A 27,477-nucleotide genomic window follows, 5' to 3' on the forward strand; every position below is an offset into this window, starting at 1 on the left:
CCAGACTGTGGAATAAGCTCCCTCCAGAAGAGGTGGTGCAATCACCTACCCTGGAAATCTTCAAGAGGAGACTGGATGGTCACCTTGCTGGGGTCACCTGCTGTCTTCCCTGCTTGGTACAGGGGGGCTGGACCCGATGATCTTCTGAGGTTCCTTCCAGCCTTACAATCTATGAATCTGTGAACTCTGCCAGCCTGCAAGAGAAAAGTCACTGGTTTCCCACATTTTTCTCCTTTAAAGGAGAATCCATTTTTAAAGTTTGTTGGGTCCTGGCTGTAACTATTACTGTTCTTTTGCAGATGATGAAAATTCTGTCACATCGATTACAAAGGATCCAGGGCAGAAGCAGGTCTTCACTGGAATTAGTTATTAGCTACTTATGAAGGTCCTGATTTTAAGCTGGCGCTATTGCAATGAAGAAAAGGAGAAGGATCACTGCAAATCTGAATGAGAAAATACATCTTGGCCATGAGAGAGATGCTTCGGATCGGATCCTTGTAGTAGACTGTGAACAAGAAGTCATCACTAAGTCTGGATTGGCGTCTACAGACCAGCTTGAATGCACTCAAGAAGTTCCTCAATCACCAGAACAAAGAAAGCTCTTCAGCTCGCTGCAGTATAACAAAAATCTCCTTAAATATTTAAATGATGATAGACAGAAGCATCCATCTTTCTGTGACTTGCTTATAATAGTAGAAGGAAAAGAATTTAGTGCTCACAAAGTTGTTGTTGCTGTTGGCAGCAGTTATTTTCATGCTTGTTTGAGCAAAAACCCCAGCACAGATGTTGTCACACTGGACCATGTAACACATTCTGTCTTTCAACACTTGCTAGAATTTCTGTACACCTCTGAGTTCTTTGTATATAAAAATGAAATCCCTTTAGTTTTGGAAGCAGCAAAATTTTTAGATATTATAGATGCAGTCAAACTGCTGAATAATGAGGATGTTACTCCCATACAGTCTGAAGTAATAACTGAAGCCTCAATACCAGCTGAGACTCTCAATGACCTGACTAGTAAGCTATCAAATAGTCATCAGTGCACTTTTTGTGGTCGGAATTTCTGTTATAAAAAGTCCTTAGAAAACCACTTGGCTAAAGCGCACCGATCCTTTTCCTTGGAAAAAAAACATGAGTTAAAAATGGTTGAGAAAGCAGACTTTTCTACCAGAAGATCTACCAGAAATCGTAAATGCCCAGCCAAATTTGATAACAGTGATAATGAAAGTGGTGATGTATCTGACAGCAATTTTGATAAAGTCAGTTCTGACAAGGAAACATCTGATAAAAATGAGTTTGATGACAGTGGAAGTGAGTACAATGTAGATGAAGCACAGGAAGAAGAAATGTCAGGTGAAGACTCTGAGACTGAAGAGCAAAGTGAAAAAGAACATGGAGCTGAAGAGAGTCCTGAGACAGTTGATTCTATAGGAAGTATTCCTGAAGGGTTAGCTCCAGTAATGATTCAGAGCAGTAGTAAAAAACTACTTCAGTGTCCCAAGTGTGACAAAACATTCGATCGAACAGGTAAGATCCATCAACGTTTTTCTTCTGCTTTACCACGTGGTGGTGCTGTTTAGATGCAAAACAGAGCTGTTTCCAAATTCCATATTTTCAGAGAATTGTTGCTGTGGCTGCAGCTTAGTATGAGATGTCAATTTTCATGTGTAATCAGAAATTACTATTGCTGTACCATTATTTTACAATTAAGACATAGATCGATGAGAATTCTATTAAACTGCAAATGACACTACTTTTCTCTCTCTTACTCTTGGTGCTTAGCATAAGAACAGTCCTGTCAGTCCTGAAAACAGGGAGGTGAAAAAAGCTCTTAGTAATATGTAAGGTACATAGTAGGAAATCTGAAACATGGCTTTGACTTTGTAATCATCTCTAACTGTAGGAGATCAAAGTAGCTGACTTTTCTATTACCACATGAAAGGCCATCAAAGGAATTATTGTTTACAGTAACAGTATTGTCTTCTGTAGTCATGCCTTCTTGAAGATCAAAATGCTAAATTATACAGCTATATAGTTCCAGTTAACATATCTTATCCATATTACTTACAAGATGCATTTAGTTAGTGCAATGCTAATATATTGATTGAAGAACATAATGAGAAAATGATGCAAAATTGATTGTGGGAAACTATTTCTTTCATAATGAGCTTTTCATGTTCGTACAAATCCAGTAACTGATTTTATAAGATGTTTCAATGCGTTCTTGTACTTCTTATAGCAGAATCGTACTAATTTCACTTCTGCTTGGAAACTAGGCAGTAGTATATAGCTGTTCCTGTAGTGATCTTAACTTCTGCCTTTGTTCAGATCTAAAATGTTGTTGTGTTACATGGGCACTGGTGATAGCTCTTAGCATAATTGCCTTTTTGACTTACGAATCATATTCCACTGAAACTTTGTTGTTGAGTTTAATTTTATACCATTTACTTGCAAGATGACTTGGTTAGAATTCTGGTTGTGAGATTAACTTGCTCTGTAAAAATATTTTAATTTTATCTTTTATTTTTTTTGTTATACATGATGAGTGTTTCATACCCTTGTGAACAATGCCGTCTGTACCCAGAGCTTCACTTTGGGCAAAACAGAGCTATATCCCATAGTCTGCCCAAATGAGGATCAGATTCTGCCTATGCTGTTCCCACAAACACTCTCATTGGCCTCAGAGATGAGGATCTGGCTTTGGGCTTTTCTGTTTCTTTCAGCTGGGGTAATAAACACAATTTAGACTGGCTATAGGAGGAACTGAAGCTTTTCAATGATTTTTTAATTCAGAAAAGTTAGGAAAAGACAGCAAAACAGGATCAGGCTTTTTGGTATTGCTACAAGAGTTGAATTGTAATTTTTTTTCATACTGAAACCTCTAGAACTTATAGTGTTACCTTGGGGAGAAGTGATTTGTACATTTCTATACCTGTTGGTGCAAATCAAGCATACCTCTTATGATGATATGTGAATTTGAGCATTAGGGCAATGGACTGTTCTAATTTTACAGTACCCTTGTAGTAGCTCACTTGAATATAGCTTACCAAATAATATCATATTTGTTAGTTAAATCTGATAACTTTTAATAGTGCTTTTCATTTTTAAAGCACTTTGCAAACATTAACTAGTTGATCCTAACAACAGCCTGGTAAGTACTATTATCCACATTTTACAGATGGGGATACTGACAGAGGTGAAATGAATTGTCCAAGGTCACAGATTATATAATATTAACTTTCAGCATAAAAAGGTGAGATTTATCTATCTTTGTAATGGAATGTTTAAAATAAGCCTTTATAGAAAATTCTCTCAATTTGACATCTTCCTGTTTTTAATGCCTAAAGGCTGGTGTACAGAGACTAAAGGCTTGTGAAGATTTACCTTTTTTTTTTTAAATGAACTAGTTTGAGTGATAGCATGTATACAAGCAGATCTGAAACCCTTTTCTCTTGCACTCTTCTAACTTAGAGCCACAGGTTTGTTCTGTTTAAAAACTTAGAAAGGAAAGCAAAAATGTGATAGCTGCTTCTTAAAATATCCCAGTTTCTGTTTTCAAAAACCACAATTTATTTCTTATAAAACTCTAAAACTCTGCTAGATCTGTGGAAAAGTAAAATAATATTAATAATAAAAATCCCTTCCACACTAAAGACATGACCATTTAATTGTCTTCATATGGGCAGACTGTTTGTTGCATTATCTAAAATTAGACCTTCACTCTACATGAGTGGAAGTGGTAAATAAATTTGGGGTGGGGAAAGTATTATTATTATTTACTTCGCAGCAATAAATAATATCTGATAATAATTATCAGAGAACTCTGGTAATGGCTCATTTATCAGGGTATCTGTCATTTAGTTAGTCTTCAGCCATACCATGATACAGAACTTTAAGTTTTGTCTTTAAGTTGTCAAACTCTTCATAACTTTGCAGGCATTCTTTGTAAGTTAGTCTCTTTAAATGAAGAAATAAACTCATTACGATGGGTAATGAGAAATAAACTCATTACGATGGGTACCTTTACAGTGATGAATTCAAGAGCATATACATCCATGATAGCGACATCCAGAGATGGAGTGAAAACAAAATACTGCCATCTTGAAAGCAGTAAAGATGGGTATATACTGGAGAACCTTTGAGTAGCTGATATAAACATAGTACAGCTCAACAAAAATTAGTGAAAAAATATAATTCATATGTGGAATATGCCTAGATTTTCATAAATTTAGTTTGCATTACTATCAGGAAACCCAAACTTACATGACATTTAAATGAGAACTCTGTCAAGCTTTCTTTAAGATGTACTCCGTTGAGTGAGGTTTCCAGTAACACAAAGAATTGACTGAAGGTGATGAATTATGCAACTTAACTTGTTTACTAGCCAGACTGCCTTTCAAGCTGTCTGTAACAGAAGATGCTCTGTTTTATTTCGTAGGCAAATATGAGAGTCACACACGTGTGCACACAGGTGAAAAGCCCTTTGAGTGTGATATTTGTCATCAGCACTACTCAACAAAATCCAACTTGACAGTTCACAGAAAGAAACACAACAGTAATACAGAATTTCATAAAAAGGAACACAAATGTCCATACTGTAATAAACTGCATGCAAGCAAGAAGACCCTAGCAAAACATGTCAAGAGGCAAGTATGAACAGGATTATATTATATATTTCTCTTTAATGTATTTTCCAACCCCAAAACTGTAGTATAAAATCAAAAGAAAACTGTTACATTTTGGTAGGTTTCTGGGAGTGTTTTTAAAAATCACATCTTTTCAGAGGACATAGGAAATTACTGTTAGTTATCACAAAAGCTTGTGTGAGGACAGATTGATCATCAGGTATCTTGGTTTCCTCTGTTAAAAAAAATCCAAAATTTTCTGATTTAAAAACCCCAAATCCAAGGTTTTCTGCAATTAAAATGAAACACCACTATATATATATATATAGGTACCAGTTGAACGCAATATTTTAATTGAAATATTTACAATTTTAAAGCAATTTGGAAGCCTACCAGTGCCTCAATCATTATAATAAAATAAATTCTAAATACCTATATATTTTGGCATTTGATTTCATTGTTTATCATGGAAAATCAGAGCTCCCCCTGTCCCCTTTGCTCACCAGGACATGGGTCCAGCTGTGGCTGTCCCCCCTGCTGCTTTGTGGGGCTGAGCAGCCCTGATACGCTGCAGGGGGGTTGTGGGGCAGGGGGTGTGTAAACATAGAAACATAGGTGATGCTGTTGAGGACATGGGGGAGCATGTACCCCCTCCCAGTTTTCTGTGCCAAAAGCAGGGTTCAGGGCACAGGACTGCAGCTTGGTTGGACCAGCACCAGGTAGGAGCCACCTCTGCCACCCAGCAGGTGGGACCCGGTGTAGGAGGGCAGAGTAGGACAGGGAGACTTGGCGCTGTTGCCGCTGCAAGCCCTGTGCAAGCCACCAAGGCCATCAAGGTGGGGCAGCAGGCAGGGTGATGGCAGCAGCAGCGTGGAGTTGTGCCCCTCCACTGCAGCGGTGACATAGGCAAAACATAAGTGCAAACACTGAAGGAAATGAGGCAACTGTAGGGGTAAGCCCCATGCTCCAGGGCAGGGGAGAGGCAGTATGGGTGCAGCAGGGCTGAGGGACTGGGGCTGATTTGAAGGGCCCCGCCTCAAGCATCTGCTGTCAGCCATCAAGCACTGGGGCACTTGGAAGCCCCACATTCCACCCTAGCAGACAAATGGCTTGCACCAGGTGTCCTGGTCCTGTGTGGACTCATGAGATGGTAGTCTGCAGTAGCACAGCAGGGACAGCTTCCAGCAAGAGGTGCACGTAGCACACTATGGTGTGGAAGCACAGGCAGCAGCTGGGGCATCATATGCTGGCCTATGCCACAGGCTGGGGCTGGGGAGGCAGTACAGTGGGGAAGATGAGCAGCAGCGTGAAGCTCAATGTAGCTGTGGCCTGGGCCACACTGTGGGCAGCAGAAGGTGGGCAAGAAGCTTCAGGTAGCGTTTGTCCTGCCTGCGGCAGCTACAGTAACTCTGACTTGTGCAGATGGTGATGGAGTGAGTCTTGCCCCAGTGTGGGTTGGAGGGAGGAGGAAGGGATGCCTGGGGCAGGCCCCTGTCCTGGCTAGGACTCCCATGTTGCACCAGGCAGCCTGGCCACAGCCCTCCCTCCTCCAGGCAGCATTTCCCAGTTGCCCTGTCCCTGTCCCTGAGAGCATAGGTACTGGCTCCCAGCATTGCTGACCTGGCCTCATAGCTCCCCGCTGCCTCCAAAGGGCCCCCCCACCCCTTCCTCTATATATTGCAACATGTCATGTGTTCAGCAGATTTATTGGTGAAAGAAGCCGTAAAGATGTTTTGCATATAATAGTAGAATATCTTTTTGTGGTTGGTTTGTATGGAGACTTAAATTGAACATGTGACATGGATCCCAGACCTTGGGCCTCCCTCTTTTATGCCAACAATATAATTACTGGCATTGGGCCCAAACTGTGTGTGTGTATGTAGGGGTGCCCTACCACAAGGCTGACAATCAACTGATCATCAGCATCAGGACTGGAGAGCCCTGGGTCCCAAACTGGGGTTAGTATGTGGGCAGCCTTGTCCTGTAGTTTCCATAGGGCCTGCAGGCAAAGGCTATACACATGCCGAGTTTGTGGGGAGCTCTGTCTTCAGGATTGGATAGAGGCAGCCCCTGGATCTGGGACATGGTACACCCCTGCCTGATCTCCAAGACTGGGATCAGTACTGACCCCTGCCCTTACTGGGGTCATGGACATAACCATTTTCTTCCTGATCCCTAGAATCAAGGACAGGGCAGCCCCAAGGTCTGAATGGCAGCCTTCCCCTTTTCAGTAGACTGTACCTTATGTGTCTCCTCTTCTAAAGTTTTCTCCCCCTGTGGTAGTTTTTTTGAGACTGTGTCAATGTGTGTTAGAAGTTATACCTGCATTGATAAAATTACCAAGTGTTTGGTTGAATGCATGCAACTCAAAAAACAGACATTTGTTTAAATGAAAGCTGAGTTAAAAAATGTGCTTCACTTAAGTCTGATATGGAAATAAGCAGGCTAGGAGGTGACTAGAGAACAGGAATTTGGCAGTATGTAATACGATCATATAAATAATACAGCAGTTAGGTCATAAATGATTACTTGGCTGTATTGTCTTTCCTTCTAGGTTTACAGAATGTTAGAAGTGACATAGGACAGGCCTGAGTGTGGGACATGGTTGCCGCCTCCTGATCCTTGGGATTAGGCAAGGCACAGTCCCAGATCTGGATGTGGTTGCCACCTGGTCTGATCCCTGGGATTGGGCCTGGTGCAGTTCCAATCCTGGTTTGGCCATGGCAGTGGCATGTTTAGCATCTGAGGAATTTTCTGCTCCATCCCAAACATCATGCCTCCTGCCATGCATGTGTGTCATGGTAGGAGGCATAATGTTCAAGACGGAGCATAACATTCCTCAGATTCCATTTCTATTATTATTGTAATGTCTGACAGAGACAATGGTGAACACCCAAAAAAGATACCTGAATTGCAAACTATGGGTTAATTTGAATTTGGACATAAATGTTAACATGATAGGCAGTACTTATTTGGAAGGAAAGAGGTTTTACGGGAATCCTTAAAACTGATCAGAGGAATCTCTATCTTAATTGCCTTCCGTTCTGAAGCTTTGTCTCTTTTTTTTTTAATTTGTATCAGTATGTTAGAAGTAACACCTAATATTAATAAGTAACTATTAACTATATTCTTGTAATTATGTTAATGCATATGTCAATAAGTAATAGACCAGGTGGTTAGCTGAGTGCATGTAACTTCAGAATTTTTCATCCCAAGAAATAGATATCTGGTTTTTACTGTAAATGGAAGCTGGGTTAAAAAAATGCATTTCAGTTAAGTCTGATGGGGAGGTGAGCATGTTGGGAGGTGACTACGGAACAGGACGTTGGCACTATTAAATATGTTAATTTATATGAATGTAAATAACAGAGATGTAAGGTCATAAATGATTATTCAGTTGTACTGTCTTTCCTTCTAGGTTTCATCCAGAGAATATACAAGAATTTCTTTCTATCAAAAAGACAAAGAGTGAAGGCTGGAAATGCGATGTAAGCATTACTTTGATTTTAGAAAGATCAGATATCTTGAAGATTTATACTAAGAGTTTTCAAAAAATATGTAGAAATTACTTAGTTTTATGGCTTAATGTGCACTATAATTTTATGTTTGCTGTAGATCTCAGTAGGCTGTGCAGGCCATAATGAAGTTTTGCTTTTCTGTCAGTTGAATTGAATTTTATTAATTCTGTATAAAGGACCAAATTTCATTTTATAGGTGGCAAGGGATGTTAATTTTTCACTAAGTCCTCTGTCATGTTTTTGCAGCTATTTCATGTAAAATATGAATTTAGTGTTATGAGTGGCAGAAAACAAATAAAGATAGTATTAAGAAATTAGAAATTTATCTCAATTCTCCACTCACATCCCATAAAATATATTTGCTGCCTTTTGAAAAGATAGAAGAAACTTGTGAGTTAGTATGAGTAAAGTTTTCGTTCATACTTTATTTGGCTGCATGTTCATGCCAATTATTTGGCTGCATGTTCATGCCAACTGATCAGTTAACAGATACCAGGTGGCCTTTTGTGTCCCACAAATGAGGAGGATCCTCTCCTTGAATTCTCTAAGGAAGGCAGGTATCAATGGTATTTCATTTTTTAAAAGCAAAAAGGGAAAAGAAAACCCCCCACCAACAACAACTATACCTGTATGATTTCTCTTGTCAGTTTCTTTAGTGTTTCTGGAATCAGATTTTTTTTTCTTAAGTAATTTATTTTACATGAAGTGGAACATTTTTAGTTATCCAAATACTTATCCTAACACTGTAGTTGTACCTGCACTCATAAGGACCTGAACTTTTGAACAGATAGCATAAGCATGTTCCTTTATTAAACTTGCTTATTTTATATGTTTTGATATGAACAGTAATTGTTTGGGAGACAGGTAGGTGCTTTGGAACTTCAGAGATGCTGGTGTACCTCCCCCAACCCCAAATCATTCTTGACATAGTCACTATCATTGTGGTAGAACCCTTTATGTAATCTTTATGAAATCTTAGATTCTGCAGAACTGACAGTACTTGATTTCAAAGCTTGCATCTGTCTGGCAAGGGAGTAAGTGTACTTGGTAAACCCTGCCTTGTGTACTACTTTTAAAATATGTTTTCCATTTATGTTATTGGTGATCAGTAGTTGATCCTGGATGGCATAAAGAGGAATGTGGTAGCGATGGAGAGAGAACTGCCTATGTGTCCATCTGTTGAGACTGGAGTTCTCAGTGGCGAACGAGAGGGGGAGTATGACCATACTACTGTACCTACACCTTCTCTTGATTCATCCCTGCCTGTGATTTTGAAAGGTGGAATGGTAGTCATTTCTCTTTAGTGACACACATTAGAAATATGGCACTGAAACTTTGAAGCAGGGGTGAGATTTTAACATGTATAACAGGAGGAGAATCTAGTGCAAGTCTAAGTTCAAACATTTAGGCTTCAGAATGTTTCTGTGTTTCACCAAGTGATGCGTACCAGTCTGAGGGCTCAGGTGCTGATAGTAATTGTTTGAACATTAAACTTCATGTGTGTGCACTTTTTGGACCATACAAGAATACCAGGTAAACTTCAATCCCAGAAGTTGGAATTATAAATGGAAGCAAACAGAACATTCTTGCTTTCACAACTCTTAAGTTGTGAGGAGTTATGGAGTCTGACACTTAGATTTGAATTACATTTATTTGGTCATAATTTATTAAATATGTGGCATTATCTTCTGGGGGAAAAAATACTGTAATTCAGATTTTCTCTCAAAATGACCTGTGTGGTGGTGCATGCAGTGACTGGAAGACATTGGCTTATGTTCAGTGGAAATGTAAATACTGGCAACAGTAATTTCCAACAAAATCAGTGGGAGCTGTTTCTCTTTGTAGCATGGTATTAGCCAGTGAATCTGAGACTTAACAACTACTTTAATTTTTGGCATTTGAGAGATGACATTCTTTACATGTAGTACTATAATTGGTTGTAATCTGTTTATATGCAGACACAAATTTCATTGGTTAAACTTTTTTGTTTTGTTTAATCTCTGCTGTTGGGAAATGTACAACTGGAAAATAAGGGAGAACTAATCCAGGTAATTTAATGTATTTAGTGAAATTGGATATATTATGTTGTGCAGCAGTTAGAATTTTTCTGTTTACTGGGTGGAGCTATCATCTGTGTGATTTAAAATGGTCAATACAAATGTTTCTGTCATTTTAGATTTGTAAGAAATCTTTTGCTCGAAGACTCCATTTAGAAGAACATATGATTCTTCACTCTCAGGATAAACCTTTCAAGTGTACCTATTGTGAAGAGCACTTTAAATCCCGATTTGCAAGATTGAAGCATCAAGAGAAATTCCATCTTGGTATAGAAACCTCTTTCTGATTTTTAAATTATAGATTTGAAGTAAACGTGTTCCTCTTGTGGTGTGCATCCCTACCCAGTTAGTAAAATAGGTCTGTGGGCAGAACCAGGTTACTTCACCCAAACCCTGGAGGCAGGTAGAGGAGGTGTTATGAGCCCAATATAAGGGAAATCACTGTGCCCCAGACCTTTAAAAAGCAGGCGTGCAGCTGGAAGACCCAGCTGCACACCCAAGAATGCACCTGTAGCTGGGTTGTAGCTATGCTTTTTAAAATTCCCTGGGTGCTCATACCTAAACAGCAGGGAGAAGTTCTCCAGTCTCTGGCTTCTAGTGCCTAAGGAACTTGGAGAGCCTGGCTGTGGGGGAATAAGAATCTCCTGGTAGTGTTTAAATTCCCCAGCAGGTGAAGCTTTGGACCCCACCCCCCAATAGCAGGGAGCCTCCGATTACCTGCATCCGATAGCCTGGCCAGAGTTTCCAGGTTTTGACAATCAGCTAATTGTAGTCTTGGCTCTGACAACCATGGTCTCAAACAGGACCTGGGGTCTCCCAGCCAGTATTTACAATCAACTTGTTTTCAGCTCACTGCATTGGTGACTCCAGCTGGCCCAGATTGGGGGCCGACTATCAGCTGTATGTTGGCTCCCACCACAAAAATCAGCTGATTGTCAGTTGCAGCCCCAGATAGCATAGGAGCTGGTTCAAATCCCCTGAATTCCTGGGTGCCAGAGCTGGCAAGCAGCTTATTGTTCATTCTTTCTGGATCTGCAGGCACTCTGCTTTCAGCTTGCTGGTTCAGCGACGGTAAATTTAGGAACAGATCCCTGATTGTGCCCCCTGCCATGCATATATGTTACAGTATAAACAAGAGAGATGCACTCTTAATCTGTGCTAGGTGTTAGAATTTTACAAATACAGTAAAATCTTTGTTATCTGGCATTTAAGTAACTGGAAATTCTATTAACCGGAATTTCTGGCTGGCTCATCATATGCAGGAGGGGGCAAGGGAAAGCTTGCACACAGCAGCTGCTGCCACCACTCACCACCTTGTGCTGCCGCCACTGCCAGCCCCCCCTTCCCCTCTTCTCCCCCCCCCCCGCCGTTCCATCTGCAGCTGGGTTATTTCAGATAACCAGAATTTTTACTTAACCAGCAATCCCCTTACCCCGGGGATGCCAGATAAAAAAGATTTTACTGTATTATATTGGTCTGACTATGGATTCTGCTTTTACATTTCTGTTAGTCAGTACCAGATCTGATGACTTCCAGATCATGCTGATGGTCTACTTCTTGTCATCTTTTCCTTCTAGGAACCTGAATTTGGTTGGTAGTGGCAATGCTAATTTCCATTTGGAAAAAATTCAGGTGCATCTAAGTTATTGTTGTATATTGGTACTAAATTTTTGTTTTTATAGTAGTTGCACATGTTTCCAGAATATTCGATTTCAAAAACCAAACTGAAATATTACAGGATAAATTGCCAAAAGAAAAAAATCTTTTACTTGAAATTGCCAAAAAGATTTGTTATAATACATCAATAATGTGTTAGGCCATCTTTTTGTTGCAGATTACAGTAAACGAGCTCATATGCATTACTCACAACTTAATACTGTGTTGTGTATTTTCTGCCAGGACCTTTCCCATGTGATATTTGTGGTCGTGAATTTAATGACACAGGAAATCTGAAACGTCATATAGAATGTACTCATGGAGGAAAGAGAAAATGGACATGTTTTATCTGTGGAAAGTCAGTAAGAGAAAGGTAAGGAGTTACACTTGACTTAGCCTTTGATTTTTTAATATAAAAGAAAAGCTTTTGAGGTTTTTAAAATAGTTAACTTCTGGAGGTTATCTCGAAAGTAGTATCTCTGATAGAAGTCAACATACGAAAATAGTTTTTGTTTATATTGAGGTGTAATTGAAGTACTACAGCTTGTATTAAGTTTCTTTCTATTTTTCCTTTAAGAAGAAAATAAGGATAACAGAGAAAGGTAGCAGTCATTTAGTCATATAAGCAAATCTAGTTAAGTGCACTTTGGGCTGTATACATGTGTAATAGGGGGTCCCAGCTCTGTTACTCTTAGAGGGATAAAGAACTAGAGGGGACATTGGGGTCCCTTTAAGATTTGGACTTTAGCCTGGAGGGATAGACCTCCAGATTAGCCAGCAGCCACACAAGCACAAAGCCAGAAGCCTAAGGCTGCAGGGGAAACGTGGGCAAGCTGCCTGCTGTGAGCAACAGGTAGAAAACTGTAGCTAAGTAGTTAAATGAAGCCTGCAGAATAACTAGATAGGCAGAAGTTGGCAGAGAAGCAGGCTTGTTAACTGATTGAGAAGAAACCCCTGGGCCTGTTTACAAAGACGAGAGGTGGGTGATTGGAATAGGTGAAGTCAAGTAGTGGAGAAGCCCAGTTCTGGCTCCAGAGCAGGCAGTTAGGTTTCCTGATCTTTAGAGGGAAAGGAGTTCCTGCCAGTTTAAACTGTGAGAGAAAAAGCTTCAGACTCAGGAAGATACGTTGAAGGCTGGGATGTAGCCAACAGACTGGAGAGAGGTTTTTGCAGCAGTTAAGACCCAAGGCAGGGTTTATATTTGAGGTAGAAACTAGTCGGTTACTGTTTTGTGTTTTTATATTAACTGGAGGCTTGTATTATAGGCCAGAGTATTGGTAGATTGAAAAAGAGAGAACCCTGCCAGGACCAGGTGGGTGGGTATGAATTGATGCCCAGACAAGGCTAGAGGATCTGTTGAATGAAATTAGAGTAATACTCATGAGGCATGGGTGTGGCTATGGGGGAGGCTTGAGACCATGATTAGTGCTCCTAAGGCATCGGTGGAGCTATGGTCAATACACTGTGAGACAGGGAGGAGATGGTGAATGCAGGGCACCTTTGCACAGATAGGAATGGGATATTGAGTGGTACAAGTGGGCTAAGCCAAGCATAGATTCATTCTTAGCCCACTTACAAACTCTTGGGACAACCTCCCAAATTAACACACAGATAACATCAAGGCATGGCAGACAAAACAGAGAGGGTGGTGTTATCCTGGGGGACTGGACTGGAGTAGGACTAGATTGGCCACCAGATGGTGCCACAGCTGCCTGAGACAGGTTCTTGTCACAACACTGAATTGAAAACTTTATGCTGTTTGTTCAGATTGACAGTATTGTGCAGGGGCAGGGGGTGAAGTCGTCATTAAAATACTAGCTAGCAGTAACAATAAGGCATATAGTAATTACACTGGGCAAATTTTGTGTTTTTCATTAAGCATATGCATTTATTTTGTTTTCAGTAAAACATATTAAGTACCCTTTTCAGAAAAAAATTATTGAAGAATTTTTTTTGTGCTCTTTGTAATTTTGCCCCATGTTTACCTAACATAGTTTGTCAGTGTTAAGGGGATAGAAAACATGCAGTTCCACCAACACTTGTAAATGGTACTAACACCATTCTTAAGTATTACCCTTTTATTTATTGCTTTACGCAGAACAACTTTGAAAGAACATCTGAGAATTCACAGTGGAGAGAAACCTCATCTTTGTAGTATTTGTGGGCAGAGTTTTCGTCATGGAAGTTCCTACAGGTAATGAAACATTTTTATTTGGAGAGAGATGTCACCTCTTCTTTACATATGGTGTTCTATGCATGTGTGCGAGATGAACTTGTGTTCAATTTCCTATATTTTATGAGGGATAATATTGATAATACTGATACCATTGTCTTGGGTTTTTTCCAACTCAAAAGGAATAATTACTTTAAACACAGTTTAGATTTAATAAATGTTGAACCACTTTGGTGGTGTTACATGAAATCATCTCACTTTTTAATAAACTAAATTTGGGACTCAAATAACATGACATCCTTTTCATGTAATAAAAATAATTTTCTTCATTCCAAGCAAACTCCCAAGAAACAAAAATTAGTATTAGTCTTCCCTCAAATACAGTACAACTTATATTGAACTGATATCTTTGAAGTCTTCTAGACTAAGTACTGTTCATGGAAAACCCTGGGAACTAGAAGAACCTAGCTTCTGTGTTTGTATTTTCAAGTGAAAATTATATTCTAAAAAAATAATTAAAATAACTGGCATGGGTCTGTATGTGTCTTGATGATGCACAAAACTCAGCGAAGTTTTGAATCCAAGTAAAAATTATAGTTATCCACAAGCACTGCAAATTTAATTTGGAATATGAAAGTTGATCTGCATTATTTTTTTTCTTGTTTAACGGTTAAAGACTAATAAGTTGGAAATTTAATAATTTAGTTCTGTAAGCGAGAAAAGAACACAGGTGACCTGCAATGCTGTTTTCTTTAAGATGCTACAGTACTTCACAGTCACTTTTACAACCACAGTCATATTACATTGACAAATGTATCTCTGTTTAATACAGACTTCATCTAAGAGTCCACCATGATGACAAGAGGTATGAATGTGAAGAATGTGGGAAAACATTTATTCGGCATGATCACCTAACAAAACACAAAAAAATACACTCAGGTAGGCATTGTCTTTGAAAATTGGCTTCAAATTATCAAGTGATTTAAGATGGTGCGGATAGCCAATTTTGGATACTTATTTTTAATAGGAGAGATGTTTATGCTTGTTACTAATGTTACCTTTATTGCTTTTAGTACTATTTAAATGAAACTGTTATAAATTAAATATCTCTTCAGACATTTGCAAGTATGGAGAGCTATATGGAGAGCCAGATGTTTCCTCCATGTTAATAGAGTTGAGGGGAAGTCAAAAAGTGTAACTATGAATACTTTAAGAAAAGAAAAACAAGCAAATTTGATAAAGGAGGATTTTTTTGAGTTCAGATTTCTTTTTTTTAATAGCAGTTGTGTGAAAAAATTAATTCCGTAACACAGAAGAAGCTGTCACGGTATCTGTCAAAATTTGTACCCTGATCACTTTTAATATACAGTGCAAAGATGAAAAAATGATACTTGTATTCTCTTGGTTTCTGAAGTTCCCTAGTATGGATTGAGAGTCAGAACATAAAGTGTATAGTAAGAGAACTGTGAACGCAGTAAGGTAGGTGAAAAAACAGGAGGAAAAAATTAAAAAGCCACCTGTGTATTTTACACGTTGAGCTGAATGGAAAAAAGAATGGAAAAGTAGTTATCTAAACGACATATTGGAAATTTCTTTCTTCATCCATTACAGGATCCAAAGGAATGTAAGACTCCCTAAAGTGTGGAAATTAGTTTCTGAACTGAAGATATGAAAGTGATCAGAGTCCAAACTTTCTGCTTTAATAAGACAGCTTCCTATTTAGTGTTTGAAATTCTAACATTTGCTATAAAACAAAGAAATCTTTGAAAACTCAGAAACAAAAAAAATCCCCTTTTCTACTCCATATTTGCTTTTTTTCCCCTCTAGAAAGTTACATTCTTTGACTGTCCAAACTCCCTCTACTTACATGAGAAGAAACATTCTGCCACTTTGTGGAGGATCTCAAGATGACTAAGAATCGAGACTTTTAAGCAACAGTATAAAAGATAAAAGGTAAATACTAAAACACCAGGGTGGGAAGAGATGATTGTGTAGAGGTAATACAAAGTTCTGAAAACTAACTACTAAACTGATAATGTAAGAGACATTTAAATTTGAGTTTACTTAAATACTTATGTGTATTTTGAGGTGTTTGGGGCTTGGATTGTTGCATAGGTAGTACTTTGTCTCAAAAAATGTAGATTTTCAGTTATTCTTCTGTACTTGATTCCTAGTCATTAAAAGTAGATGCTGCATTGTAGGGAGAAGAGGACAGTGGAAAAAATAGTCAAAAATAAGGAGATGGATAAAAATTTAAACTCTTCTTGGACCATCCCAAGGTCTTGAAATTTTAATTTTGGACAATAAATAATCTTTTTTGTGTATGCTCTGAATATGAAATGAGAAAGCTTTAGGTTGGCTGAGGCCTTTGTACCAAATACAGTTATGAGTAAGGAGTTAATTATTTTTGTGAAGCTTTTGAATTCTTTTTACAATTTCATCAAAACATTATTTTCTCCTTTTATAGGTGAAAAAGCGCATCAGTGTGAGGAGTGTGGAAAATGCTTTGGCCGTAGAGACCACCTCACTGTACATTATAAAAGTGTTCATCTAGGAGAGAAAGTATGGCAAAAGTAAGGGGGTTTTTTTGTTTGTTTTTTAAAACATTTCACTATTGTAAATGAAGATTGGACAGATTTTTTCCTGTGAGGAAACTTATGTGGGGAAATGCTTTTATCTGCATTTCTCATATGTCAAGGCCATTTGTTGACCCTGATTCATATGCCAGTTCTTTTATCTTGTTATTTTCTTAACACCCCTTTCAGTGTCTTGACAATTTAAACAAGACCAGTTTTTCTTCTGTTCTCAGTTAGGCTAGTAACACCAAGACTCAGATAGGGTGTCAGTAGATTTAATATGTTCATTAGTGACTAAATCAATGTTGAATGTTGCTTGTGTGTCTTCTATATAATGATGATTTACAGATTAGTCAATATTTCTGATGTGTTAGAAGTCAGTTCAGAAATGCATAAGCTCTCCCAGAGGTGCTCTTTACAGAACCAGATAGAGACCAGCTTATCAGGGGAAGTTGCAGGGTAGAGGTGCTGGGGGTGAGGAATAGCAACAACAGAGATGTAAACCATAGTGGCAAATTTTCTAGTAGATGAATTAACCAGAGTTTACTGTACTTGAAGCAGTACTGTACTTGGACAACCAGTAGGGCTAAGTATAAACAATCTGAAAGACTGAATCAGTTTAGTTTTTGCAGGTGACTCTAAACTGCATAGATTGAATCAATAAGCAAGTAAACAAAAATTAATTTTTGATTCTGGAAATGCAGCCAGTGCCTGGAGTGGCCCAGGCCAGAAGCTAGGCAGCGCTAGAACCCACCTCCCTGCTTGGCTGGAGCAGACAGCTTGGGCTAAGGCTAGCCTACCTACCTTGTGGGGTGGAGAGGGGAGGCAGGGATTGAGGAAAGGGGGTGCAAAGCATCCTGGGCTGCTGGGGGACTGTGAGTTAACTTGAATCTGGAGGGGATCTGGGACAGTTGTTCAGTAAAGCAATTCAGCATAAATCATCTAAGTCTGATACTACATCTGTCCAGGTTTATCTTAAACCGTCCATTTTGAAAGTGATTTATGTTCATTGAACTTCAGTTGTGTTACAGATTTAAACCAGTTTCCAATCTCTTATAACGGTTTATGTGTAATTTCTGTCCCTAACCTAGCAATGTAGAGAACAGGAAAATGCTTTCAAGCTATTGTATCAGGAAGCAATGTTCCAGAGGTTTAGAGAAGTATCAGCAATGATGATTGATATTTTACAGGTTTAAAGGTTAGCTTCAAATGTTTCTGTTTTTGAATAACTACTGTAAATCATTGTAGCAGATTCGAGCCACAGGGGTGGCCATGATGCCCCCTGCTGGCTACGGGGCTCCTGCCTGGCTCGGCCTCTAATGTGGCCCTACCTTAACTGCTCGCCTGCCATGTCTTGATGTTATTAAAGTTAAGTAAGGGAGGCTGCCCACGGGCCTTAGAGAGAGCCTGAGTGCAGTAAACTCATCAATGGGTCCTTCCTGGACCCTGTTAGTCTCAAGCAGCCTTTGTGTTAAATAGGCCCTGTCAGCCTGAGAGTGCCCCTGCAGGGCACCTATAGCCTGAAGGGCCAATTGTATGGCTACATTTCTCCCCTGCATCACAACCCAAGCCTCACAGATGTTACTGCTTCAACAGGTTACTTTCCTTAGCCCCGCTTTGGACTCTGGGTCCCTTCTCCTCTATCTCTGGGTCCTCGAACTCCTAGCCCCTCACACAGTTCCTCTCTGGGCTAGGGAACCCTTTGTACCATGTTCAGCCCCCTCTCTGGACTGGTCAGCTCAGCTGCCTTATTACAACCCTCCTCTGGGCTGGGGAGCCCTCTGTGCCCTGCTCAGCTTCCTTTGGGCTGGCAGGCTCTATTCCCTTTGCCCTCTATCCCATCCAGCCCTTTCCCTGGGCTGGGGACATCTCTGTGGATCTTGAGCCCATCTCCAGAAGGTCTCAAGGCTTCCCAGGTTTACAGAGGCTTTCTGCTTCCCCTACCTTCTTAGGTCCTTCAGGAGTCCTCCTGCCTTGCTGCAGGAAAAACTCCTCTTCCCAGGCTCTCAGGGCTAGGCTATCAGTCCCTGCTCCACCTGGAAGCTGCCTCTCAGGCAGCTTCTCCCCTTAAAATGGCAGGCACACCACAGTGCCCTGCTACAATTATCCATAAAAGCAGAACTATATAAAATAATGACAAGGTTGTCTAGCTTGATCCAAAATATAAAGCTTTCATTTTCAGTTACAGTCTGTCTGCCTGCTGAAACAAATTGTGTTGTTCATTTGTTTACTTGGGCTTATATTCTAGGCTTCCCACTATTTTTAATTTGTTAAATATGACAGCTTTCTATTAGAGAGAAGATTTATTTTTGATGTTGAACAGAGGGTGGACATAAAAGATGGTTCATTTGGGATTCTGTAGGGAAGTCTTGAAATACTGTTTGAACACTTGGTGCATAAGATTAAAATGAGAAAAGGCTTTAAGGGTGCATTCAGATGTGTGGTTTATGACACCTCAGACCTGTTTGTGGCATCTCAAATTGCACGTGGTGAATGTGCAACTGTGCACCACATTGCAAATTGATGTGTGGTGCCAAAATTTGATACCAGGATACGTCGCTATCAATTGAAAAAACAAAACAGAAAAACCCTGAAAAAGGCGGCATGGTGCACATGGCAGCAGTGTGCACCAGCCAGAAATGAAGCATGGCCATCTAGAGTCACAGGTGCTAGCCCCAGCCTCCCCTACCCCACCCAGGATAATTTGGCACATGCCGAAGCGTCCATGAAGGGGCATGCCTGAGGCACAAAGCAGTGACACAAATGTGTGCTGCTGCTTTTTGTGCCCCTGGAAACGCATGCCTTGCACGTGGTGACACGCCCTAAGGGGCATTCTTGAAAAGTGGATACCCAAAGAACTTGAACACCTTTTCCAGTTACAAATTTTATATTGCAGTATAAATGTACAGGAAAATATATGGAAACTTTTATTAAATAACCATTATGCAGTTAGAGATTCCACAAAGGACTTGATACATATTTGAGATGTTATTAGAAAAAAACCTTGAGCTTCTAATCAAAACATGTTTTCTTTTTTCAAGATATAAAGCAACGTTTCATCAGTGTGAAGTTTGTAAGAAAATTTTTAAAGGAAAATCAAGTCTGGAAATGCATTTCAGGACACATTCAGGTATTTTTTTTTCACCATTGCTGGTTATCTTTTCTTAAGAGTGCATTTGAAAAGAAAATGCATCTTTTCCTAACAACCAGAAATGTAGCCAAATAGTTGTTAGTTGGCTCAAGATCAAAACTGTTTTAACTCTTCAGGTTTTAAGACTATTATGAGCAGCAGTAAAAGAATATGAATTGAAGTACCTCCTCCTGTAGATTGCCCCTTTCTGAATGCTGCCCTCTAAAGGTATTGATCGTACCATTCTTAACTGCCCTAAAGGTTGTAGTTAAGGCTGCAAAAGTTCATTGCATCTTGCATCACTCCATTGATTGCTGATGCACATTATATATTCTTATGCTTTCCAGTCATTTTGGTACTCTAGACCAGTGATTCTCAACCTTTTCTGGACCAGGACCCATTTGTAAGCATTCATGGCAAGTCCTGACCCAGTAAATAGTTTAAGTAAAAAGCACAACAGTATTTTGGTCCCAAAATACTTGTTATACACTACAAGTTAAAGCAGCTCAACAGTCTTAATTTTAAAGATCGAAATCAACATCAACAGGAAAACAATAACAATATCAACATATGGCCCTCCATTGCTCCAAGTGACATTCATCATTGTATAACATGCACAATTCAGAATGGTGGTGCCCCTCACTCCCAACTTGCAGCTCACTGGCCCTGCTGGTGCCCTTCCCTCCTGTCCCCGGGTCCCAGCCCCTCAGTGTGTCGGGCAGGGATGGGAGTGTGGGGCTGAGGGAGGGGTGCGCCCACAGCAGGCATGGGGCTGCAGCCTGGCCAGACCAGCACAGGCAGGAGCCACCTCTGTGGTCCAACAGACAGGACCCGGAGCGGGTTGTTGAGACTCACCGCTGTGGCCACCAGGACCCTTATGGCAGCCATGCCATCAGCAGCATGAGGAATCATGGATATGGCAGGGCCATGCTGCCCTCACCTACCTCGCCACCAGCTGCTTGTGCACCAGGCTGCGGCTCTACCTTGCTTCCATAGCCTGGCCACTGTTGCTTCCCTCAGGCTGCTCGTGTTGCCTGCCACCCCTCCTTCCCTCTGGGGTAGAGTCATGGTGGGAGGAGGGGAGGGCTGCAAGGCCTCTGCCTTCCCCCACCAGCACCCCATTTCAGTACTCCTCGTGTAGTCTTGCTGCCTCACTCAGCCCTCCTGTGCTGGATCCTGCCTGCTGGGCTGCAGAGGCAGCTTGTGCCTATGCTGATCAGACTAGACTGCAGCCCCATGCCTACTGTGGGTGCACATCTAAGAGGGCACATGCCTCCCTGATATGTCATCTGTGTCTCCTCTGATCCCCCCCCCACCCCATAGACATGACTGTTGGGAGCTGCAGGAGCTGCTCTCTATGCTGTCTGGCTGCCACATGCATGTGTACATGCACACATGCACGTGGCACCCCTTGCCTGATTGCCCTCCTCCTACTCTTCCCCCTTGCCCCAAACAGCCCCTTGCAGGCTGGAATTCTGCCAGCCTGCAAGGAGAAACCTGCAGTTTCCCATTTTTTTTCCTCCCTTAAAGGAGAAAATCCGTGGTTTCCAATGTTTTTCTGTGATTGTCCATGGCCCTTTCATATATTCTTGCAACCCACTTTTGGGTAGTGATGCAAGGGTTCAGAAATGCTTCTCCTACTTAATTTTAGTTGCTACCCCACCCAGATTTGGAACCCAGGGGAAAGGCTAGTGTCTTTATACACTTTGCCCTACCTATTCTGCTTTGTTCATAAGAAAGTAATCGTCCATTAGCCAGAACTAAAACTAGGAATTTAATTAATGTAATACTAACATCATAACAGCTGGAATTGCCATATTTTCCTTGCATATCACACAAACCATTTCCACAAAAGTAAATACTCCCCTTCTTATACTATAATGTGTATATTAAGTGGGGGAAGCTGATTTTTCCACCTGGGATAGAAGCACCCTACTTGGATTCCTGTCCACAGTGCAGCAGCAGCTCTGTTACTAATCAGGCAGCTGAGGTAGTCAGTTGACTGAATGGTTCATTTATTTTTCACTCTGGAAGTGTTAACAATTGTATCTCCTTTTTAATAACCTTAATATTCTACTAATTATGCTAACCTTTAGGGCCATTTTGCTGTCTGGTAGTTACTCCGGGTCTCTCTGACTCTTTTCAGGATCATAAATTCACCCATAAACAGTAGTTTTTAGTAACAGGTAGGGTTTCAGTTTTAGTTGAGCAGGAAAGGGAAGGTGCATCAGCCAAAGATTAGGGTCTGTCATGACTTTTTACAGCCATAACTCTGGATTCTGCCCGTTCCCCCCCCCCCCCACACACACACACACTTTTATTCTGCCTTTTAAAAAGGTGTATTTATATCCTGGGGCATCTTATATACAAGAAAACATGGCATTTCTTTTTATTTGGTTCCCTTAATGTTTGCCTTTTACAGAAATCCTATGAAGCAGATTTGGGGAAAATACTACACTTCTAAATAATGTTTCTGTTTTTATTAAGTGAATTGTATTTCCCAAGTGAATATTAAACATTAACTTTGCACTGAGTGGAGCTACTTGATCTATGTGTTTATATCAATTAGTGAGAAAACATGATGTCTATATTGTGGTACATGGTATATAGCTTTTAAAGTGCTAGTGCTGAGTCTCTTTCTCGCTCCTCCTTTACAGGTGAGAAACCATACAAATGTCAGATTTGCAATCAGTCCTTTAGAATTAAGAAGACATTAACAAAACACATGGTTATTCATTCAGATGCTCGACCTTTTAATTGCCAACACTGCAATGCAACATTTAAACGAAAAGACAAATTGAAATACCATATTGATCATGTGCATGGAACAAAGGCTGCAGAAGAAACACTGACTACGACTTCTGAGGAAAAGCTTGTTTCTTTGCCAGTACAGTACCCACCTGATGAAAAGGTTTATGAAACTGAGACTAAACAGTACATTGAACAGCCCAAAGTATACCAAACAGAAGCCAAAACTATGCTACAGAATGTATCTGCGGAAGTATGTGTGCCAGTCACACTGGTTCCAGTTCCAATGCCTGAACCTCAAGCTGACTTGGTACAGCATACTGCTACTCTCGCATCCCAGTCGCATGGAATTCTTCCTCCACAGACTCAGCAGTCAGATTATCAGCGAGCAACAGATTTGGCATTTCTTGAGAAGTACACTCTTACTCCCCAGCCTGCAAACATAGTTCATCCTGTCAGACCTGAGCAGATGTTGGATCCTAGAGATCAATCATACCTTGGAACTTTATTGGGGCTTGATACAGCTCCAACTGTACAGAATATTTCGAATGAACATTCGTGATCAGACCATAACATTCCACCTACTTACTAAGCCGTTAGCAACTGGAAATTTTGTATTTTATTTGGTCTCCTGAGTCTTTTAAATAGTTTTCTTAAATGCAAAGAAAAACAGATATGTTTGCATAATATTAGACATTTAGACATGCTTTGGATTTGAAAATGCATTTCTTGTGGTTTTATTTTTTTTAAATCATGGAGATAACCTTTTTTTTTTTTTTAAATGGGCTATCAAGTACCTTTTAAAGATATTAAGTACAAAAAAGTTTAATTGCATATCTGTTCAATAACAATAACCAATCCCCTATCAGCGTTTTTCTTTCCAGATAAACCTTTTTGTATATGTTGGAAAGCTTAGAGGTTAAAGATAATTTTTCTAATTGGAGAAAAGCATGAAGCCAAAATGTTTTAATAATCCCACAGCATAAACTAAAATTTAACTTCAGCTGAAAGAAATCATGGCTTCATTTAGTTGCTGTAATAATTTGTAGCTGAATACTGAATTTAGAAATGTGGGACTTTAAGCGTGTTGTTTTTGTTTATTCTTTAAACAGGTCAATCATTCAGAATTTTAAGCACAGTTTCTTTCTTGCTGCTTTAAACTTGGCTCATTCTGTTAAAATGGTATTATTAAATTTCAGGATATGGGATTTATAAGATTGAGGGACATCGTGCACAAGATCATTGAGGCCAGAATCAAAAAGAGCTGAGGGTCTAATTGACATGCTTATTTCCACATTGCTACAATGTAAAGTATTTAAAAGGCTCTTTAGAGTATATTTTAATATAATTAATGAAATTCGTAATTATAAATGTCAATTAGCTCATAAGAAAGTAGTTTTGGTTTTGTATTTTCTATATTTATATATATTCCGTAGGTGTTTAATTAAAAGAATTAGGAGGAATTAGTTTAAAACATTCAGTGGATTCAATAATTTTCACGTTCTTCACTAGTTCCTTTTTTCTATTGTAAAATCATATCAAGATTTTAAAAAACTAGATTAATTTAAATATGAAGCCCCTTGCACTGATTTTTCTTAGGCCCCTGGCATATATTTAGTTGTGTAACTAGGATGCGACAAATTCTAACCCCCAAATTGCCAGATATGAATGGCAGGATGTATGATTCTTTTTGAATTTGGGATAAAATTTGTAAGATCCCAATTTCATGTGGGGAGCTTTGCATCGGGGATCCACTTTGCATATCTAGCTTTTCAAAGGGTATTGTAGGAAGTGTGGCATCAGGGACCAGGTTCCATGTGCACTGGCACATTTAAAGTCCTGCAGTGTAGCCCATGTGCCATGGGTTTACAGGTGCTGGTGCAGAAGGAGCTGATTGGCTCCTCATACCCCAGTATTTGAAAACCTCTGCTGGACGGTCCCACATATAGACTTGAACACAAGGGCTTGAAACATGTTAGTGCAGGGGAGTCCCCTGGCTTCCTCCCCTATGTCAGCACCTTTTAAAAGCCGTGCTGTGTAGCCTGCATGCAGGGATGCATGCTGAGGCTGGAAATGTGCTGGTAAATTGGGAGTCTATTGACTCTCTGTGCTCTGACATCCTTAAATACCCTGTTGTGCAGCTTTGTATATGGGGTTGCATAGCAAGGCCTAACATGCCACCCACTGAAGTTAAAATATTGCACAAACTAGCCACAAAGATGTCCCACATTAAATGGGGAACATTTTTGTGGATGGTGTGCCATCTCATAATACATTAATTGGCTGAATGTGTGGCTTGATACAATTTATCATGGGATTGACGCAGTTGCACAACAAATATAATGTCTGCCAGGGGCCTGAGACTTAATTTCCAAAACAATCCTTTCTTTCTAGATTTGGCTAAGCATTTGCCAAAGGAAATATGTAAAAATATATATATATATACTTGCTTAAGTATACTTCACTAGGGATTGTATTTTATGTTAAACTCTTTCTACTTCCAAAAATGGTTATTTTCTTTTAACATTTTAATAATTTATATTCTAGTTTTTAAAATGTGGGACTGGAAGGTCACTTATGATGAGTTGCTGTTAAATTTCTCTTAAGTGGTCTGAGCACCTAATGGTCCATGAAAAATGTTTTTTTTCAGCACCCTCATACAGACTTGTAGCCGCACTAACTGGTAAACTGCTTATCACTAATGAGGTCTTGAATTCCCTTAATTCTTACATCCTTGCAGATTGCTAAACTATTGAATACTAAGGGCAAAACTAGCTATTTGAAGCTAGTTACCCATTTGATTCTTACCTAAATATACCAAAGATTTCTGTTAGCTGTTGAATAGTGGTAGAGTACATAGGACTTAAAATGTATCAACAATTTAAATAAGGACTTGTCCAAAGAAGCACAGTAGAAGTCCTGGACTTATTGATCTTTAAAACTGAACTCATAAAAAAAAAAAAGGACTAAATGTGTGTACCTGTTCTGTGTTTATATCTGTAAAGCAAGAATTAGAGAGATGGAAAGAAACTCTGGGATTGTTCAGAGTGATGTGCTGTAAATATATTTGGTGAGAAGCTGAGTAATAATTAACCTACAGCAATAATCAGGCTATTGAATGCTATCTTCTGAAAGGACACTATCTAATATTGTCCCTTGTGTACACCTCTACTCCCTACACTGACAATAAATGACCACTACTCAGTGACTTGAATGTAACACAGAGTTCAAATTTTTCATATTGAGAGGCATTCATTTCCACCTCTGTGCACCTGTAATGTTGTTTGTGGGATATGAACCAATATGACTTCCAAGTTTTTTACTTGTATGATCAAGGACAAACTGCTATGAGTGACGTTAGCACAGTTCTGAGACAAAGACTTTCTAACTTTTTTTTTCAAACCTTTTGTTCTTCGTTATCAGTGAACATATTACAGGGTCATTATTAAAGAGCGACTTAAAGATCTTAGCAGCTAAGAATTCCTTCTTTTAAAACCAATCCAATTAGTGTGGGAGACACTTAAGTTGTTTAAATGTCAAAATAGGTTGAATTTGGGGCATACGTTACTTGATAATGTCCTTTTTATATCTGTCATGATTGTGCCTTTTTATACATTCTGCTTACTGAGTGAGGCTCTAGATTTGTTTTAGAAAATGTCATGGCCAATATTTTTAAGTGCCTAGTTCTTGGGTATCCTAAAGTGTCCTGTTTGATTCAGAAAGTGATGATCAACCACTCTCTGAGGTTTGATATACAAAATCATTAGGTACTCTTAAAATATATGGCCAAATAATAGTCCTTCAGTGTGTTTTAATCGCATTTAATGAAACTAGTTTGCATCTTTACCTGCTGGTCAGGCTGGATCATTGCCGGTGAAAGAAGAAAAATGTTCATCTAAGAAAACTTAGTGTTAGATGTTAACATGTTTTTTTAGCTGTTTTTTCTTCCTTTTTGTTCTTTTTCTTTAATCATGAGCTTTGATTCATATGGTTTTTGGATATGGTGAATTCACCTGTAAACCAAGAAAATCTCCTTAAGTATAAATAGTTCCTCGCCTGATGACTTTTTGTTATGATAATAGGGCTTGGATTATGAGAGAGAGATCAATCCATCTGAACCATTGCAACTTCAGAGACCAAAACTCTTTAGCTATATAAATTCTATCCATACACACTTGTACATGTACCTAAATAGAGCATGTTCTGTGAACCTGAAGAGAGAGTTCAAATTTGGTAAGATTGACTCAGCTGACAATTTACTGTTGAAGATGGAAGAAGGTCTGTTAAAACATTTCTCAAAGCATTATCTTCTGAGCAATGCCAAATTTTCAGAAATTTGATATTTCGCACAACCCCCCAACATTATGAATCAACATAGGATACATTATCAATACCTGAAAGACTTTGGTAATACTTTCTTAAAATCTCAGGCTCCTATATGGTTCTGTAGAACTTACTTCATTCATCCTTCCTTAAATACTGAATATATTGAAACAAACCAACCTTCTTATTAAGATGATGCCTTTTACTTCTTGGAATGTTGCTAGTATTTCAAGATGGTGATACCTTTAAATGGATGTTATATTCAGCTGTATTTATTTTAGAAATCCTTTCTTGAGCACAGCCACTTTCCATCATATTCCCATGCACTCCTTATTTCTAATGTCAGCTGTAATAGTGATGTTGCTAAATATTGGATCACTTGTATCCAGAAGTAAATATTACTTGTAATTTAGATCATGATTTGGAACTGTATTTTTAAGATAGTTGCAAATACATGAGAGTAACAAAGGATATACATTTAACTTGTTGTGAAAAATTGGAGTAATTGCCCAGGTGACATGGATCCAAAATGCAGTGTTTTGGACAAAGGCAGTAACCTCTTCAGAAGGTACTGGAGCAGGTATGGAGCCAAATAACTACTGGTTAGAATTTCATGTAGAATGATAGTGAATCCTGACAATATTGTTGCAGCTCGGAGGGGTTGGGTTTTT

The 27,477-nt window shown here is 39.4% G+C and overlaps 1 protein-coding gene across 1 annotated transcript; it reads left to right on the top strand.

Annotated features, from left to right (window-relative positions):
- Positions 1-239: 239 nt before the first annotated feature.
- Positions 240-26,835, top strand: ZBTB41 (zinc finger and BTB domain containing 41). Its single transcript, XM_019530698.1, has 10 exons — positions 240-1,527; positions 4,439-4,646; positions 8,044-8,113; positions 10,320-10,467; positions 12,100-12,229; positions 13,955-14,050; positions 14,862-14,968; positions 16,497-16,602; positions 19,647-19,735; positions 22,393-26,835. Exons 1-10 carry the CDS (start codon positions 414-416, stop codon positions 23,043-23,045), a joined length of 2,721 nt encoding a protein of 906 aa, XP_019386243.1. The 5' UTR covers positions 240-413; the 3' UTR covers positions 23,046-26,835.
- Positions 26,836-27,477: the final 642 nt, after the last annotated feature.

The sequence above is a fragment of the Crocodylus porosus genome, unplaced genomic scaffold (assembly GCF_001723895.1).
Source record: "Crocodylus porosus isolate Cpor-Errol unplaced genomic scaffold, CroPor_comp1, whole genome shotgun sequence".
NCBI lineage: Eukaryota > Metazoa > Chordata > Crocodylia > Crocodylidae > Crocodylus > Crocodylus porosus.